Genomic DNA, 18,118 nt, shown 5'->3' with positions numbered 1-18,118 from the left:
AATATTGTCGTTGAGAAGTTAGGATATATCGTCATGATCCTTGTTGTCTGTTCTTATCGTCGTTGTCTTTCTATTTAGTATGTAGGTAAATTTATTGTTGTAATTCTGAATAATAATTGAAATTTTATTATTTCTTTGATCGATAACACTATAATGGACATAGAAGTATAACCATCATCTATAAGTTCACAAGACTTTATTAATTGTGTAGATTGATCGAATAACACTATTCTTATTAATAATAGTAGCCATTATTTATTGTGTAGGCTATCGATATAAGTTCACAAGACACAAAAAATCTAAATATAATAAAAGGTCGTAGTGGCCGAATGGGGAAAATTTCTTAGAAATTAACTACACCGTGGAAAGACACAAGGAAGTATGGGAAGAGGCAAAAAATGCAACAGAAGTACGATCCCCTCGTTGACATACTTGAAGATCTGAACATTAAATTTCAAAAGTGGATGGACAACGTAGACCCTGCTGCGATGATATGGAGGAATGCATATGCTCAAATGGATAAAAGAAATGGTTTAATAGTCTATTAACATCGTTCAAATGGATGAATGACGAGGAAGAATGGATGCATTTTCATTGTATAGACGATCACTTACCTTTTCCTACACGATCGTATACTTCACTTAAATGATCAAGCATTTTGTCTATATGATAGAGGAGACTTTCTCCCACTTGCTTGATCGTTGTATATGATGTCTCTTCCTCCTTATCTCTACCAAATCCGAACAAAGCCCACCCTTTGGATTTTCACTCTGAGAATACTGAGGGCTCCGAGTGAGGGTGTCGTCCCCATTTCCTTCTGTTTGTGTGGAGACTGTTCAAGGTAGACGATTGGGAGTTGCTAAACAATAACTTGTCGTTCCAGCAAAAGCAAGATTTGCTACGAAGAAAAGTCTTCAACTGGTATGATCTCTCGGTCTCTTATTTATTGATCCTTTAAGCATGCCAGTTATTTAGCGTTGTAAATGCATATCTATATGTTTGAATGTATATGTGGAAATTTTGTCACAATGAATTGGAAAGATCCTCTTCCGCTCATTGGTACTCTTGAATAAGAGTTCCTTCAATTGGTATCAAAGCTATAATTTCAAAGTTAGTTTGAGTCTTGAGTCGTTCGTGAAGAAGTTCGGAGCAAGGGTTGTTGTTCTTCAAGGAAGAAGACGATCAAACGTTGGTCGAGTCGTGTAGACGATGAGGTAGACGATGTATCAGATGCTCAAGTTTCGCTTAACGCATATGCGCACTAGACGATCGTATAGCTCAACAAGCCTCATCGCTTAATTACTGACTATACGATCGCAGAGTAAATGCGTGGTAAATCGTTTACCTTTCGCGTGTTAAGCGATCATTTAGACGATCAGGCTTCGCGGCCTCGTTGTCATCTATGCAATCGTTTAGCTTTTGCGCTATCGTCTAGTGTGCTCTACACAATCGTTTACCTAGAGGTGTTTACTAAATGATGGGAGCTTTGCTTGGAAGTTCAAGACCCGATTTGCTTGTGAACCGGTTTGCTCGGTGGAATAATGTAATAGATAGAATTTTCATTTTGGTTTTGTGTTAGTTTATCCCGGTCCATTAATCCATGGTTTTATACATGCGATGTTTGTTTTTTTATGTCATAGGGTATACACATATAGACAAATCCCACCTTAGGTTATGCATTGGTCATGCACATTCTCTTTATTATAAGTGTTATGATTTAGGGAAGCATGATTTAAATTACGTAAGTGCATGTATATGCATTATATAATATAAGAGTTATATTTATGCATGCATTATTTATTAAGCATTATATGTGGCAATGTACGTTTTAGTTGTTTCTTTTATAAAGGTTATTAAATGAAATTAAAACTAAAATCAATAATAAAAGGTTAAAGTGTAGCAAATCTATCTATAAGGAACTTTTTGTCTAAGGCGGGTTCTGTCTAGGCTGGAGTATTTAAGGTGACGGCAACGAAACACCCATACTTGGAAACCTACCTAGAAAGGTGAATTAGATAGATTTGATGCATGTATGCAAGTTAAGGACAGTCCATTAAAGAGTTTAATGTGACTACTTGAACTTGTTTTATTTCAAAGAAAAAAGTTGTTTTTTAGCAGATTTAATAAATGACTTAGATTATAATCGGTAGCCGGCTTTTCTAGGTTAATAAACCCCTAGGTAGAACATTCAGTGGGAGGTATTTGCGGCATATGATGCTTCATTTAAACCTTTCACATTTCTCCCTTATTGTCCACAACATGAGATTTACCCTCAGCCTCGTGGCACCCTGAGAGTGTCCCCCTAAAGGATGGTGTTTGGGTAGGTCAATATCAAGGTGGATGGAGAGAATGTTCATAGTAAGTGGGAACGAAAAGTGCGACAACATATCCCACAGTCTCTCTCGTTGGATTAAATAAAGTTTCTACGCATCGCCTCGAGGCACCCTGGGAGTGTCCCCCTGTANGTTTCTACGCATCGCCTCGAGGCACCCTGGGAGTGTCCCCCTGTAGGATGGTTGTTTTGTGCGTTTCTTTATTTGATCTCCTATAAGAGGATAAGGTTATTTAGTCTTTTGTCCAAATATGCTTTTCCCTACAGCGGACGCATTAGGACGGGACTCTGGAGCCGAAAACGAGGGGTTACACTTACACGGAATTGTTAAGGGTTAACAGTTCTAGACCAAACAAATGGTGGCTGTTAAGTTCATTTCCAAGAGTTAGTTCTGCCTAATGGTTGAAAATGTCTCATCCCAGTGAAGGGACATATGATCACCCCACCGGTGAAGTTTGTCCTGCCTCATTGGGGCATCATTGCAAAATAGAAGTCTTATCACTTAGAGTACTTGGAAACTATTTTACTAAAACTAATTGGTTAAAAATGTGGTTTTGCAAAGTCTTATAAAAGTTTATTCGTTATTCAGCAACATTTTTAAATGGCTACAACCACTATCAGTTTATTTAGTGCCGAAAAATTGAATGGCCAAAACTATTCGAGTTGGAAACATATGCTCACGACGATACTCATCATCGAGGATATGAAGTTTGTCCTTACAAATGATTGTCCTCCTATTCCACCTCAGAACGCTGCTCAAAATTTTCGAGCGGCGTACGAGCGTTGGACACGGGAAAACGAGAAAGCCCAAGCCTATATCTTGGCCAGTCTTAATGATGTGTTGGCCAAGAACCATGAGCCCATGGTCTCAGCACTTGAGATCATGGAGTCCTTGTAGGGAATGTTCGGACAGCCATCTGGACAGCTCAAGCACGAGGCCTTGAAACACATCTTCAGCTCCAAAATAGAAGAAGGCACCTCTGTTCGTAAACACGTGCTGAATATGATGGTCCATTCTAACGTGGCGGAGATGAATGGGTCTAAAATCGATGAGGGCAGCCAGGTTAGCATTATCCTGCATTCATTGCCGGAGTGCTTCCTCTACTTTGTTAGCAATATGATTCTTAACAAAGTGGACTATACCTTTACTACTCTCCTCAACAAGTTGCAGACTTACCAATCCTTGCTGAAAAGTAAGGAGAAAAAGGGAAGTGAGGGGTTTAGGGACTATACCAATACTTGTGTTAGAAAATTTTTTAGTGGAGAATGAAAATTCTACCTAGATAATTGATTCGGGCGCCACTAATCATATTTGTTCTTCTTTTCAGGGGATTAGATCCTGGCGACAGTTGGAGGCTGGTGAGATGACATTGCGAGTAGGCACCAGGCACATTGTCTCAGCTGTGGCAGTGGGAGACATCCAGTTAACTTTACAGAATAGGTTTCTTGTATTAAAAGATGTCTTTGTAGTTCCAACCTTATTTCTATAAAGTGTCTGTTACAATGCAATTACACTCTTTCTTTTAATTGAATAAAGTGTTTATTCATAAGGATGGTGTTGAAATTTGTACAGCTAAACTGGAAAATAACTTGTATGTGCTAAGACTGTTAGCCTCCATAACATAGAGATGTTTAAATCTGTCGTAACTCAATCTAAACGCAAATAAGTTTCTCCAAAAGAAAATGCCCAATTTTGGCACCTTCGATTAGGGCACATCAATCTCAATAGGATTGAGAGATTGGTGAAGAATGACCTTCTAAGTGAGTTAGAAGAAAATTCTTTACCAATGTGTGAATCTTGCCTTGAGGGTAAGATGACTTGACTAAAAGACCTTTTATTGGAAAAGGTTATTGAGCCAAAGAGCCTCTAGAATTAGTTCATTCTGACCTTTGCAGTCCTATGAATGTGCGAGGTCGAGAAGGCTATAAGTACTTTATCAGTTTTACTGATGATTACTCTAGATATGGGTATGTTTATCTGATGCAACAAAAGTTTGAATCTTTTGAAAAGTTCAAAGTATTCAAGGCTGAAGTTGAGAATGCCTTGGATAGATGGATTAAAACACTTCGATTAGATCGAGGTGGAGAGTTTTTGGATTCTGAGTTCCAGGACTATTTATTAGAACATGGAATCGTTTCTCAACTCTCAGCGCTAGGTACACCTCAGCAGAATGGTGTAACGGAGAGAAGAAATAGAACCTTGTTGGACATAGTTCGTTCGATGATGAGTTACTCTTCCTTACCGATCTCGTTTTGGAGTTTCACAATGGAGACTGCGGTATACATACTCAACTGTGTTCCTTCCAAGAGTGTTGCAAGAACACCTCTAGAATTGTGGAACATGCATAAAGCTAGTTTACATCACTTCCGCATATGAGGTTGCCTAACATATATGCTTGAGGCAAATCCCAAGAAGTTAGAATCACGGTCGAGGTTGTGCCTCTTTGTAGGCTACCCCAAAGGTACACGAGGGGGTTACTTTTATGATCAGTCTGAAAACAGGGTGTTTGTTTTCACAAATGCTACTTTCCTGGAGGAGAATCATATCAAGGAGCACAGTCTATGTAGCAAATTCATGTTATGTGAGCTTTCCAACGAAACTACTGAAACTTCAACAAGAGTTGTTGAAGGACCTGCTTCATCAGCTAGAGTTGTTGATGAACCTTGTGTTTACAAGAAGATCATCAACAGTTCAGTAGTTTTCTTAGTGTTATATGTAGACGATATACTACTCATTGGAAATGATGTAGGTCTACTGACTACAGTTAAGAACTGGTTAGTAACCCAATTCCAAATGAAAGATTTGGGAGAGGCTTAGTTTGTTCTGGGTATACAGATCTTTTGAGATCGTAAGAACAAAGTGCTAGCATTGTCTTAGGCATCGTATTTTGACAAGATCTTTCCCAAGTACTCGATGCAAGACTCCAAAAGGGGCCTACTACCATTCAGGTATGAAGTCACTTTGTCTAAGGACTGTCTCTTATACACATCTAGATGTGTATAAGAGACAGGTCTTAGGCATCGTATTTTGACAAGATCTTTCCCAAGTACTCGATGCAAGACTCCAAAAGGGGCCTACTACCATTCAGGTATGAAGTCACTTTGTCTAAGGACATGTGTCCTAAGACGGCTCAAGAGGTTGAGAAGATGAGACGGGTCCCATATGCATCTGTCGTTGACAGTTTGATGTATGCGATGCTCTGCACTAGGCCAGATATCTGCTATGTTGTAGGAATAGTCAGTAGGTATCAATCTAACCTAAGCCAGGGTCACTAGACTGCAGTTAAGAACATCCTCAAGTATCTTCGGAGAACAAGGGACTACATGCTCGTGTATGGGTCTAGGGATTTGATCCTTACTAGATACAAGGATTCTGACTTTCAAACTGATAAGGACTCTCGGAAGTTCACTTTAGGGTCAGTTTTTACTCTTAACGGAGGAGCTGTAGAGCACTAAGCAGGGGTGCATCACCGACTCCACGATGGAGGCCGAGTACATAGTTGGAAGTTCTTGACAGAGCTGGAAGTTATTCTAGATATGTCTAGACCCATCACCATCTATTGTGACAATAGTGGTGCTATGGCGAACTCCAAGAAGCCCAGGAGTTATAGGTGCGACAAACACATAGAGCGGAAGTATCATCTGATCTGCGAGATAGTGCATCGAGGAGACGTGATCGTCACGAAGATCGTTTTAGAGCAAAACGTTACTGACTCGTTTATGAAGGATCTCACAGTTACAGTGTTTGAGGGTCACCTTCAGAGCATGGGTCTATGGGACCGCCCGTGGCTAGACTAGGGCAAATGGGAGATTTTATTGTACTGGGATTTTATGCCCTAGTTTATTGTTTTGTACTTTTATTTTTGTACACCTCACTTCGCTTTAGGACAAGTGGGAGATTGTTGGGGTTGATGCTCTAAAGTCTCGTGTTCTGTAGTTGTAAACACATTTTGTACGAACGCTTGTGATGTATAATATATAATATTTATTTCACTTCTTGACTTTGCACATTTAGATGTTTTATTTGTTTTACCACAAACCAATAAACTTAAAATCCCTAGTTGTCTTTATGTAACTTAAGCATGTATGTGGTGACATACAAGTGGATCATGTCTTAAGTGACAACCAAAATGGTATGTAGTATATGGATATAGGAGGGAAACCTTATCCTGGTAAGTCTACGGCAGTGGCCCCCTTTGTGGAATCGTGACAAGTGTTGTGACTTCTCACACATGGTCTGATCCTGATTATTTGTGTAGGGGACATGCGAACGAAGGCGTCCTATACAAAGAGTTTGTATAAGACCTAACCACGAAATGTTAACGTCTCGTCATATAACTCCGTTCATGACAGAGACTTCACTTCACTAAGATGACCATAGGTAACATGACCTCAATTCTAAGTGAGTTGGGAACTCTTGCCATTGAGGGCGGTCCTTTGATTTGCATGGGTGCGAGTGGCCACAGCGCGGACTCAAACCTACCACTTTGGGGATTCGTCTGATTTGGGAGTTGAGAACTCAACTACACAAGATGGAGTTCACTCCTTCCCCAAAGCAGGGGTAAGTAGATAGATCGCTCCCTTAAGGGCTGATCCCGGGGCTTGAACGATGTGACCCACACACCTTCACATGGCCCGAGAGGTGTTCGCACATAGTAGGACTATGTTGTATTGTTCATTAGAGGGATCGGTGGTACTTAAAGAGTAAAATGTAACTACAAGGGCAAAATAGTAAATTGGTCCAATTGTACTTACGAGCATCTGTGAAGGGTCAATCGTACTGATGATTGGTTATATCCAATGGACATAGAAATATATCTATGGTAAGAAGAGTTAAGTTGTTGTCTTTAGTGGATTGTTTGGCAGTTAACGGATGGTCGTGGCTAAAGAGTTTAGTCAGTTATTCATGTACCGTTAGAGCTTCGAGCTATAGGTCCATAAGGTCCCCTTGGTAACTTGGATATAAGTTGAGAATCAGTTTTTGGGTCAGTTTGAAATGTTTAAATTGACAAGAGGGTGTTCGATTATATATGATATAATTGAACTAGTTAATTATATATGATGTAATTAACTTTATGTATGAGATACATTAATTTGGAGGAAATTGGATATAAATATGATTTATATCTAGTGGAGGAAAAATACTATGGTTAATATATGATATTAAACCATAGGTTATGAATATAATGTGATATCTTTATTATCTATTAATTGGACAGTTATGGGATAATTGGTCGACGTCTCTTCTGTTTTCATAAACGGATGAGTAAGATGAAGAATTGCTTTGAGACGCTGAAATAGCTTATAGTGTGTTAAGAATTGGATTGCAGATAGTGTTGAAGTGTGTCATCGCTTAGCAAAAATCAGAGTCTATACGATAGTGTTGAACGATCGCTTAATGCTTACACCCACGCGTGCTATTTATTAAACGATCGTTTAGTGCCTGAGTTTTTCTAAACGATCATATAGACGATCGCTTAGCTTTTCTTACACGAACATATAGACGATTGCTTACCTTTTCCTACACGATCGTATACTTCACCTAAACGATCAAGCATTTTGTCTGTACGATAGACAAGCCTTTCTCCCACTTGCTTTATCGTTGTATACGATCTCTCTTCCTCCTCCTCTCTACCAAATCCGAACAAAGTCCACCCTTTGGATTCTCACTCCGAGAATACTGAGGGCTCCGAGTGGTGGTGTCGTCCTCGTTTCCTTCTGTTCGTGTGGAAACTGTTCGAGGTAGACACTTGGGAGTTGCTGAACGATTGCTTGTCGTTCCAGCGAAAGCGAGATTTGCTGTGAAGAAAAGTCTTCAACTAGTATAAGCGAGATTTGCTGTGAAGAAAAGTCTTCAACTGGTATGATCTCTCGGTCTCTTATTTATTGATCCTTTAAGCATGCTAGTTATTTAGTGTTGTAAATGCATATCTATACGTTTGAATGTATATGTGGATATTCTGTCACAATGAATTGGAAAGATCCGCTTCTGCTCATAGGTACTCTTGAATAACAGTTCCTTCAGTAAATCAATCAAATTTTGTGGAGAATTTTTTGTGCGAATAATTTTTTGTTAATGGTTTTTGGATAAATTATTATTATTATTTTTTTGTGAATAAATTTAGGTGGAGAATTTTTGGTGAATTAATTTGGTAGGTTGGTTGTTGAAATTGAAAGTGGGAATTTAATAAGGGGCATAAAAGTAATTGGAATTTTTGTGTGAATAATTTTGTTTAATGGTTTTCGGATAAATTAATTTTTTGTAAATAAATTTACGTGAAAAATGTGAATTAATTTGGTAGGTTGGTGATTTGAAAGTGGAAATTTAATAAAGAGCATAAGAGTAATTGTACAACCAATATTTACCATGCTTACATCATTTTCATCATCAAGGGGGTCAAAAAAACTTGTCTTTCAAAAATAGGTTAAAAATACGAAATCAAACTTCCAATGGGTCATTTTTGTCAATTTTCCCTCTTTCTAAAAACTTTTCTACCATTCACCTTTTGCCCATGTGAAGCTCCAAAATTACCCCCGATTTTAAAAAGCCTTCAGACCATTTGGTATCCGCGCGCCTCTATGAATACTTTACAACGATAGGTCATTTCCTTCATTTTTTTCTCAAAACATCTCTCTTCAAAGAATTTTCTCTTGAATTTGCTCTCGTTTTCTCTTTGAACTTCAGCTGGGCACTCCTCGCAGGTTTCTCGTTGGTCGTCTCTATGCACTTGCCACTATTGTCATGATCTAAAAGGTATGAGACTCTTATCCTTGAAGAATGTATGTTGATATTCGAGGTTTGCCTATCTTTTAGGGTTTAATCACGTATTCGTTCATAATTGATCGTTGAGAGAATACTAAGCGGTCAGATAGAGAATTCTACACGAGTGTTTAAAGAAGTGATAGATATTACTAAGGGATCGAATAGAGATTATTAAACGATCGAATAGAGAATATTAAGCGATCATTTAGGTTTATATCGTGCGATCGTTTAGCTATCTGCTATGCAATCGTTTAGATATTTATTGTGTGGCCGTTTAGGTTTATATCGTGCGATTGTTTAGCTATCTGTTATGCGATCGCTAGCTAACTGTTACACGATCGTTTAGATATTTATTGTGTGATCGTTTAGGTTTATATTGTGCGATCATTTAGCTAACCGTTACGAGATCGTTTAAATATTTATTGTGTGATCATTTAGGTTTATATCGTACGATCGTTTAGCTATCTATTATGCAATCGTTTAGCTAACTGATACGAGATCATTTAGAAATTTATTGTGTGATTGTTTAGGTTTATATCGTGCGATCGTTTAGCTATATGTTATGTATTCGTTTAGCTAACTGTTACACGATCGTTGAGATATCTATTATGCGATTGTTTACTAATTGTTGTAATGTACACACTTGTCAAATTGGTAAAATGGATGTCCTTGCCGAGAAATATTTCCTTGTTAAAGTCTCTTGCCAAGTCCACAAAACTGCCTTTATGATTAAGAATAAGTTGACAGAATAACAAATGAGATTGTATAGGAAAACTGCCTTTGGTCCATTGTTGGATATAGATCTTGTTTTTAATGGACAACTTTTACACCACATTTTGTTAAGGGAGGTAGCGGATGCAAATCCAGACATTATATCATTTAACATTCTAGGGAAGAAAGATGATTTTAACCTGATAACTAGGTTGTGGCTAACCAGGGAAACATTAGAAAGAGAAACAAACGGTGAAAGGTTGCGAGAACTCATTATTAGACTGAAGGACCCAAATGAAAAGGATAGTTCTTGCAAGGATGTGGTGACTGCATTCAAGAAGTTCAATTTCACTAATGACGAAGATGTTGTCAAGATTGCATTGGCACTATTCATTAAAACAGTGATTATTGGAAAAGACAAGAAAACCCAATTCGATGTGAATATATTTGAGATTGCCGATGACCTTGAAGTCTTTGTACATTACAACCAGTCTTCTCTCTTTTATAAAGTAAATTAAATAGCATGAAGAATTCATGGGAAGAAGGAGGGATATGATTCAAAGAAAGCAAAAAATGATCACCGTGCCTCATATTACTATATAAAGGGATTCACATTTGCATTCCAGGTATGTACTTTTGTTTTTGATTGACTTTATCCCAAATTTCTTTAGCAGAATTACATGCAGAGACTCGATTAAACTCATCAGGACATAAAGCACAAAACAGACAGTTCATGACTTGAGCGTTAATAGAAAACTTCTTTGTATCTTCATCATTAAACTCTTTTTCTTCTTTAGGAATATCTTTATTATCAACTATCTTAGTAGGAATTAAAGGACCATTAGAAACAAATTCCCATAGATTATAGTCAATAGAAATCAAAGGTGGCCTAGTGGTAGATTGACCTTCACCATACCCATTTATTCCAGTAGTTGCCATAAGCTCGAACAATTAAGTTTTTCGAAAAAGGAAGAGAATATAATAATTTTTTTAAAAGATTCTTATAAAGAGAAATACTTTTCCAAAATTTAGATTTTAATCAAAAAGATTTCAAAGATTAAGAAGTAAAAAAAACAAGGTTTTAATAACCAAGTTTCAAGAGAAAAAAATTCTAATGAAAACGACTTTTAAAACTCAATTTTTCAAATTTTTTGAAAAAATTAGAAAAATTCTAAATTTAATAAGATTAAAAAAAAAAAAAACAGAATGTAAAATCAAGAAAAAAATTACAAAACCATTTTAAAATAAGAAAACCGAGCTACCCGCTCTGATACCAATTGTAGGATCTAAAGGCAATACTAGGGGGGGTGAATAGGGTTGACTACCAATTTTTTTTAAAATAATTTTATCTCCAAACAATGCTCAATAAAGCTAACCCACTAATTTGATTAACGAAAATTTATGCAAGACAAAACTTAAATCTTGCAAGCTATGATAACTTCAAATTTAAAGACAATTTAATCAAGGATAAATTTAAATAACACACTAGAAATTAAATCATGCAATTAGGAAAGATTAAAAAAAATAACTGAGACAAGAAGCAAAAAATTGAAAACAAGAAATAAAAGAGAGAGAGGAAGAGAAAACACCGGGAATTATTGTGGCTCGGCAAATTGCCTACTCCACTCTCCAAGACTCCCCTCTTTTCCCTAGGCTAAAGAGAAACCCAAGATCCTTTTTACTGGTTCAGCATTAAACCAATTTCTTTTTCTCACAACCCAAGGTGTACCCACACCTTAATACAATTCCAAAAAATTAAAAGAAAACCTCACAATATTATCTCTTGAAGGCTAAATACACAAGTTGAGCACTCAGAAAAAAAACTCATAAAAATAACTCTAGGCCAATTTAGGAGCAAGGAGGACAAGAATTTGAGAGTAGAGAGAATTGAGAGCTTAAGACTTGATAGCTTTTGGTGTGTGTATATGAAGAGTAAAATCAAGTCAAATTTATAGGCGAAGGGGATAAATTTTGGCCATTGGATATGATTGCAAATGAAGGGTGAAGATTGAATAAAAATAGAAAAGGAAAGGATTTGAAAAGGAATTTTGAAAGATTGGAATTATTAAGATTTGGAGAATAAAAAAGATTTGAAAAGGAATTTTGAAAGATTGGAATTATTGAGATTTGGAGAATAAAAAGGATTTGAAAAGGAATTTTGAAAGATTGGAATTATTGAGATTTGGAGAATAAAAAGGATTTGAAGGATGACAATTTAGGAAGGAAATCAAATTTGAAGGCTGAAGTTTGGTGAGAATTTTGGAGAAAATTGGATCAGGAAATTAAAGGAAAATAAGGAAATAAAAATGAAAAAAATAGTCGGATGATATGAGCACCACGCACACAGGGGAGGAGATTGAGCGTCACACGCCGCATTTTGTGAAGAAACCGCAGGCACGTGCGCATCCGCACGTGTAGCTGTGTGATCGCCACTTGTCATTATCTCATTCGTCTGCGGTCGCCACGTCACTACCACATCATGTGCCACATCAGCAAAAGTGATCGGTTGGAGTGTCACGTCATCTGCAACGTCATCAATATTGACCGTTTTTGTGCCACGTCGGATGCCACGCCAGCAAGGTGTCATGTTGGATTTCCTCTCCAATCTTCTTTTACTTATAACTTTCTCGTTTGAACTCTGATTTGAGCGATTCAAATTGCGTTGGAATCGTCGAAACACTAAAAATGTTAGTACAAAAAATCTGAGTTTGTTATCATCAAAATACTTGGTTTGATTGAAACCCTAAACCTAACATGTATACCTTTAAGACCAAGGATTTCTTCAAAATACTTGAGCAAAACACATGAGTGCTTGGAGACATGAGTATTTTTATTCATGATCTCTAAGATAATTCTACATGATCATTTATAATTTACAGTATTTATAATTATATTTTTCTTTGTTGGACAAGACTATGGATCTCCTATTGATGCACATGCATCAAAAGTTGCACTCAAAACTTGACCTGTGCAAGTACCGATTTACAGTGGTTGAGTCGAGCTTCACGGTAAGGAAATTTCACATATTTATTGAAATTACTCTTCACTCAACCGTGTATTTACATCTTGCCTTTCCCAAGCTGCTTTGATGGAGCCAGACTAAGATCCGATTAGAAGGTCTTGAAATAGAGGATGACAATATGGCAAGTTGGTTGGATCATGAAACACACATGAGGTTTTGGATGGACTCTCACTTCTTTGCTGATTACTTTCTTGGACAATATGAAGAATACAAGCCAGCGTGGATGGATGTTGACTTTGTATTTGGGCCAATCAACATAAAAAAACACTGGCTTATACTTGCCATCGATCTAGAGAGGTGCACAATCTTTGTATTTGACTCCATGTCGAACTACATCGGTAGCGATGTAGTTGATGGTTATCTTTAGCTCGTGGCCAGAGCAATACCTTTGATGCTGATTTATGTCCAATTTCACATTCAACATATGATGTTCAAGTACGGGCAATGGGAAGTGAAGAGATCGAAGGTGACCCTCCAAGAGGACAGGTTTCTAGATTGTGCCATTTTTTGTGCTAAACTTATAGAATATTGTGTAACTGGTGTTGATAGGGCTAGCTTAACACAAGCTAATATAGCATTATATAGGAAATAGTATGTTGCCCAGTTGTGGGCAAATAAATATTTATGGTAATAGAATTCAAATTGCACTATACATTTAACTAAGCAAATAAATAACTAAGCAATCACCCAAAACTAACTAAACGATCATGTATATCTAAGTAAACAATCACACATAATAACTACAATAACGCATACAGATAACAAAGCAATTGCATACAAATAATAAATAATAAAGTGATCGCATAGAAATAACTAAGCTATCTCATAGATCGAAGTAAACTATCGCACATAATAACTAAGCGATCGCTCACAAATAACTAAGCGATCGCCCAGAAATAATTAAGCGATCGCCCATAAATAACTAAGCGATCGCCCACAAATAACTAACAAATCGCCCATAAATAACTAACGATCATATATAAATAACTAATCGATTGTCCATGAATAACTAAATGATCGCCCATTTACAATAATATGTTTGGCATACAAATAACATATCGTTAAACCTAGATGGCTAAGTGCTAGGTGTTATTAATGTTTGTTTGCACGTTTTCTTGTTATGTCCTCTCTAACCACATCATGTACACCTATGTATTTGACATGGCTCCTCTTCAGTAGAAGGTATCCTAACGTTTTGATGTCGATCAACACTTGCTACCTTTCGTGGTTGTAGAATTTCAAAGTCTTCAAAATCTGGTCTTCAACTTCATTCTTATCTATGTCCGAGTAGGAAGATTGGTTTGGTGTAAGCAGCAAGCACACACTCAACTATAAGTCATTTTGCACATAATGTTTGAACATTAATGTTTCTCAGGATCGCTGCAAATATTACATGGAAGCACGGGATCTCAATGCAATTAAACTCCATATAAATACATGTCCATGAACGAAGGTCAACCAACCCCCCCAAATGTCCATCGTTCACATTAATTATATGCATGTCGACCGGGAAAACACAATATGTTCTAGACATCAATTCTGATTCCTTAAGAATACTCATTGCGTATTAGTTACAATGTTTGTGCATGCCATTGCATGTGTACGTCGAACATAGAACCAACCTTGTAGCCGCTCATAGATATGCTTCAATAGCTTCGTGATTGGTAGTTCTCGTGCATCTTTCAACACTCCATTGAGGCATTCTACTATATTTGTCGTCATCTTGTTATACCTACAATGGACTTGATAAACCCTTGCCCAATGTTGTAATCTAACCTCCTCAAGATAGGCCGTCACACCATGATATTTATGGAGCTTAGCCCAATACATCTAAAACTCAGACATTCTATAAGCTTTCGCCGCTAGGTAGAAGTGTGGGATTATGTCCTTATTCTTAAATTTGTCGATCAAATTGTTCCGAATATGGTATATACATAGGGCATGAAATGCATCAGGGAATATACTTGAGACAACCTTTGCAATTGAGATGTGACAATCTGATATAATCATTAAATTCGGAATGTCTCCTATCAAATCCTTCAAATGAGTCATGAACCAAGTCCATGATGCATCGTTCTCACCATCTACAACACCGAAGGTGATAGGATATATGTTATTATTGCCATCAATACACGTTGCTATTAACAACAGACCTTCGTATTTCTCGTGCAAATGGGTCTTATCAACAATGATTACTAGGTGGATGCAGTTCAAAAAACCCCTGATACACAGACCAAGTGCCATGAAGACGTACTTAAAGTATTGCCCGTCCTCTACTTCAACCTCAGAGATCGTACATGGATTTGCAAGCTTAAGTGCCTCACCATATACCCTAACAATAGCATATGATCCTTCCGGCGACCCTCATGCGAACAATAATCCATATTCTCTAGCGCGATAAGCCCGGTAGCTTATGTTCACTCCATAATCTCGTCGGACGTCTTCAATTATATCCCTCAGGCAGTATATTCGACCAACTTGTTTGCATTTGGACTTGATTAAGTGTCCGATAATCCAATTTTAGCTTATCGATGATTATCCATTCTCATTTCAAGAGAACATGTATGTTCGTTTGGATATTTCATCACTTTGAAGGAATCAATTTCTTTTATTTTTTTCGCACGGACCTTCCACTTGCATTTCTTAACCAAACATCGGATAGTTAGCAAGCTCTTTGTTGACTTTTTTACACGATAGTCAAATTTCTTTCTTATTTCAAGCATCAATAATTTAACTGACAAAACATATTTCGAAAAGAAAATTTGACCGACCTTTATATCCTCATCATTCAGACAATCATGAGGTATTGCGATGAGGTAGTCATATGAAGGGCCCTCTGATGATCTGGGTATATCTACAAATGGTTGGGTTGGAACGGTGGAATGCATTTGAACCAAAGGCATCACAACTGGTGAGACATGAGCAAGTGGTGTTGGAACATAGATGTAAGGTGTCGGAGAAGTTTGTGTTCCTGAAGATTGTCCATATCCATGTTTAGTATCAAACTGTGAAGCACATCTGGATTCACTGTTATAACCAAACCAAGCTTCACATATGTTATCCCCCAAGTTACATGGCTCAATATGATCATCCAGTGAAGACATGGTGTGAATATTACGTGTTGGAATGATTGCAAACCCAAAGTTTTGAATGGTTGAAATGGAATGATAGGTTGGTTTGCAATGTTGGTACATAACGTCTATGTGCACTCCATGACTTTCGTAAGGTGTAATTGATACAAATAACTGTTGGGGTTGATGCCCTAAATCTCATAGGGTTCTGTAGTTTGTAAACATTATTGAACAAACTCATTGTGTTTTTAATAAAATATATGATATTTTAATTGCATTAACCACAAACCAATAAACTAACATCCAAGATTATGTTTGTAACTTAAACATGTATGTAGAGACATACGGTGGATCATGTTTAAGTGATAACCTAAATGGTTTGTAGTAGATGGATAAGGTTAGGTACCTTATCCTGGTGATACTACGAGTATGGCCTGCTTTGTAGGTGTTACAATTGTTGTAAAGTGCTACAAATGATCTGATCCTGATCATTCATGTATAGACATGTGAGCGGGGATATTCTATATAAAGGAGTTTGTATAAGATCGGACCACAAAATGTTTAGTCTCATTATATAACGCCGTTCATAATACAGACTTACATTTCACCAGGATAACTATAGATAACATGACCTAAATCTTGAGAAAGTTGTGAACTCTTGCCTATGAGGGCAGTCCTTTGATTTGTATGGGTGAGAGTGGCCAGATCGCCAACTCAACAAGCTTACCATCGGGAATTTGTTTGATTAGAGAGTTGGGAACACAACTACACAAAATGGAATTCACTCATTCCCCGAGGCTGGGGTAAGTAGATAAATTGCTCTCTTAAGGGCTGATTCCAGGTCTTGAACAATGTGGCACCACACCCTTTCTTGGCTTAAGAGGAGTTTAGTCATAGTTAAACTATGATCTATTGTTCATTAGAGGGATCAATAGTACTTAAGGAGTTAGATGTAACTACAAGGGCAAAATGGTAATTTGGCCTAGCTGTACTTACGAGCAATTTGTGAAGGGTCATCGTACTGTTGATTAGTTATATCCAATGAACACATAAATTTATTTGTAGTGCGAAGAGTGCAGCTGTCGGTTTTTAGTGGAGTGCCCGATAGTTAATAGATGGTGAATAATGTAATTAAAGAGTTTAATTAATTATTCATGTACCGTTGAAGCTTCAAGCTCTAGGTCCATGAGGTCCCCTTGGTAGCTCAATAGGATTAATTGAGAATCAGTTTTTAGATTAATTTGAATTGTTCAAATTAATAGAGGTATTTAATTACATATGATATAATTAAGTTGTTTCAATTATATGTGATATAATTGTCATAATGTATTTAATACATTATAGCTTTATGGGAGGAAATAAAGATTTGAATGAGATTCAAATATAGTTTCTATGAATAGGATTCATAGTTGTTAAATTTAATATAAATATGATTTATATTGAATGCCATATAAAAGAGAAAAGAAACTATAGTTTATATTATATGTGATACAATATCAAAACTATAGGTTATATGTTATATTTGATATAGCATATAATTTAATATATATATATATGTATAGTATGATAAGTTGGTTATAATGTTTATATTTATATTAATTATTATTTCAATGATAAGGAAGGGAGTTACAACTCCCTTCCCCTTCTTTTCTCTCTACTCACGTAAGTGGGTGGTAGTTATTTTTGGCAAGTAGAATAAAAGAAAAAGCTTCTTCTTCTTCTTGGTTGGTTAATCGATTTTGACAATGTGAGAAAACAACAGAAGTGTTCTGTGTGTTCATTGTGAGTTTTGAGAAATTCTCAATCCTTCTTCTCCACAAAATTCCCTCAAATCCAAAATAGTCAGAGCCCACCACTTTTAGGTTCTCACCCTGAGAATACCGAGGAAACATTCGTGGTAGTGTTCATTCCTGATCAAGGTTGTTCTTAAAGAAAGTATTCAAGGAGTTCGTGAATTGTTCGAGGGAAAACGTGAAGAAAGGTCTTCAAAAGTGAGGTTTCTAAAACTCTTACATTAGCATGCTGTAATTTAGAATTAAATGCATATCTTGTTTCTTGTTTACTGTGAAATTTATATTCAATGAAAAATGGAATTTAGTTGATCCGCTTCCGCTCAAGGCTCTCTCCCCAATAGAGTTCCTTCAATTGGTAATAGAGCCAGGTTGTAGGTTTCTGATTCCAAAATTCCATTCATTTTATTGGATCAATTTTACAGTAAT

The 18,118-nt window shown here is 36.8% G+C and overlaps 1 protein-coding gene across 1 annotated transcript; it reads left to right on the top strand.

The window, feature by feature from the left end:
* Window positions 1-9,850: 9,850 nt before the first annotated feature.
* LOC120084734 lies at window positions 9,851-10,324 on the top strand. Its single transcript, XM_039040558.1, has one exon. It carries the CDS (start codon window positions 9,851-9,853, stop codon window positions 10,322-10,324), a length of 474 nt encoding a protein of 157 aa, XP_038896486.1.
* Window positions 10,325-18,118: the final 7,794 nt, after the last annotated feature.

Source organism: Benincasa hispida, chromosome 9 (genome assembly GCF_009727055.1).
Source record: "Benincasa hispida cultivar B227 chromosome 9, ASM972705v1, whole genome shotgun sequence".
NCBI lineage: Eukaryota > Viridiplantae > Streptophyta > Magnoliopsida > Cucurbitales > Cucurbitaceae > Benincasa > Benincasa hispida.
This window is presented reverse-complemented; position numbering and strand designations above follow the sequence as displayed.